The sequence below is a fragment of the Galeopterus variegatus genome, unplaced genomic scaffold (assembly GCF_000696425.1).
Source record: "Galeopterus variegatus unplaced genomic scaffold, G_variegatus-3.0.2 Scaffold16188, whole genome shotgun sequence".
Lineage (NCBI taxonomy): Eukaryota > Metazoa > Chordata > Mammalia > Dermoptera > Cynocephalidae > Galeopterus > Galeopterus variegatus.
This window is the reverse complement of record NW_007742299.1, coordinates 14,591-16,989: the sequence shown is the minus strand read 5'-3', so window position 1 is coordinate 16,989 and position 2,399 is coordinate 14,591. Positions and strand designations below refer to the sequence as shown.

At 38.6% G+C, this 2,399-nt stretch overlaps 1 protein-coding gene across 1 annotated transcript in view; it reads right to left on the bottom strand.

The window, feature by feature from the left end:
- Positions 1-1,908: 1,908 nt before the first annotated feature.
- The window catches only part of LOC103582423 (beclin-1-like), a 1,561-nt gene continuing 1,070 nt past the window's right edge, over positions 1,909-2,399 (bottom strand). The window contains 1 exon segment of the mRNA XM_008564023.1: positions 1,909-2,289. Within this exon segment, the coding sequence (XP_008562245.1) occupies positions 2,043-2,289 (247 nt within the window). The 3' untranslated portion in view covers positions 1,909-2,042.

Here is a 2,399-nt window from a genome sequence, read left to right as displayed (position 1 = left end):
CTCTCTTTTATCCATTATGTTATTCACCAAGGTCTGCTAGAGTTTATGCTCCATGGGGATCTTTATTTCTAAGCCTGCATACAAACAAGAAGTCACATTTTAATAATTCTAGGATTAAACAGTTCATTCCCCAACCCCACCCCACCCACATGACATTTGATAAAATTCAGTAGAGTTAGCTTATTGCTTATTCTGAAAATCCCCCCATACCACCAACACCCCCAAAATGTAGGAGGAGAGAAAATAAAGAGTTTCTGTACAGGGGCACTTCATACCTATGATATCATCGTTGGCCTCTGAAACATCTTACAAAACGAACACAAAAAAGTCCCATTTTAACATCATTTGATATTCTGGGCCAGACCAAAACATGCCTCAATTCTTAATAAAACTCAGGAGGACCAAAGACAGGTGTGGTGAAAAGTGGTCCGATTCCAGTAATATTTTAAAGGTAGAACAAATAAAATTTGCTGATACCAAAGACAGGTGTGGTGAAAAGTGGTCCGATTCCAGTAATATTTTAAAGGTAGAACAAATAAAATTTGCTGATATATTGGATGTGAGGTCTGAGAGAAACGTAAAATCGAGGACTGCTCTAAGTGTTAGGACATGAGCAACCAGAGATTTTGAAAGGACATTTTCTGAGACAGGGAAGGCTGAGGGAAAGCAACTTTGGAAGGCAGGTGGCAATCAGGACTTCGAGTTGGACCTATTAGACCTCCAATTGGCAATGTCCCTTAGGCGGATGTGTATGTGTGATGCTGAAGTTAAGGAAGCAGTGTGTGCTGGGGCGCAAATTTGGGAAACAGGGTGAGATCACTAGGCAACGAGTGTAAATAGATAAAGGGAGACTGAGCTTTGGCAGTTAACCCGATAGGTAGAAGTCAAAGAGATGAGAAGGACCCAGCACAAGAGATGTAGAAGGAGTGACCAGAGAGGTAGGATTTGATCCAAAATAGAGTGATGTCTCAGAGCCAAGACAATGTTTGAATATTGTCATTGGTTTACAAATGTAGAATGAAATTTTTTTAAAAAAGGAAGATTCTTTTAGGGCTTTTATTTTATCAAATGGTCCAAACACTGTTCCATTCATAGACTCATGACTCTTCCCACAGGCAGGAAGATTTGGAAGGTTACTTGTGAAAATCTTGAACACTTGCTGCTTTCTGCTGGTCAAATTTATGCACTGCAAATTCCAGGGAAGTTTGCTCGTGAACCTTCTTTATTCAAAATAACTCAGATTATAAAACCTAGAAAGAACTTTGCTCTTCATCTGTCCAAACATTTTTATTTTACATATCGGAAGCACAGGTTCACCCAGAAAAGTTTTGTGCAAGACTATTAATGTAGTTGATCAGACTTACCTCCTAGTTCTCTAGACATTATTTCAATCCTTCCTCCCACCACCACCTCCCATCTCAAATCAAGCACATCATACAAGCTATTCTTCCCTCTATTGCAACTATACTCTCTTGTAGTCTAGTGTTCTTGTTTTCCCCCCAGTTTCCAGACTGTAACAAATCTTTCATTACAAATAATTAAATCTCTCCATAATCTCTCAAACAGTATCAAACACCATTTCACATTTCTAACACAAAGCAGAGAAGGCATGTGGGACTAGAACCAAGTGAGAAGTGTTAAATTTCAAGCTTCTGATCATATCACATGGTGTCCAGGCAAAGCTTAGATTTTCCCACATTATCCAATTGTGCATCTCAAACATTTCGTCTCAGTGGGGACAAAAGTTTCTGTTTCATATTGTAAGTGAAGGAAGTTGAGAGAGATAAAATCCAGTGAAAACACATCTATCTCAATTCAACTTAGTTTAAAAAAACAAAAACAAAAAAATTAAATTCGTTCATTTCAGGGGAGAGAGGGAAAGTAAAGCATGGGGTTAAGAGCCAAAACTGACAAGGGCTGGTAGCTAGACACGGCATGCTGTAGCTCTAGAAACTGTCATATGATATTTTAAAATAAAGTGGCCTTTGTGGATTTTTTTTTTTTTGGTATTGTAAACATGTACTGTTTAATATTACCTAAATTTAACCTAAATCTTCTTTTGCAAACAAAACAAAATTTAAAGCCTTTAAGGCACAAATTCCCCTAAGGAAAAAAGAAAGTCCTTTGTTATAAAATTGTGAGGATACCCAAGCAAGACCCCACTTAAGATTCGTCAACATGAACTTGAGAGCTTTTGTCCCCTGTTCCTCAGAGTGAAACTGGGTTTTGATGGAATAGGAGCCACCACTACCCCCTTTGTCTTCAATCTTGCCTTTCTCCACATCCATCCTGTAAGGAAGACAAAAACGTGTCTCGCCTTTCTGAACCTCTTCTTTGAACTGCTGCACACAGTCCAAGAAAGCCACCATTGCATGATCAAACTTGTTGTCCCAGAAAAA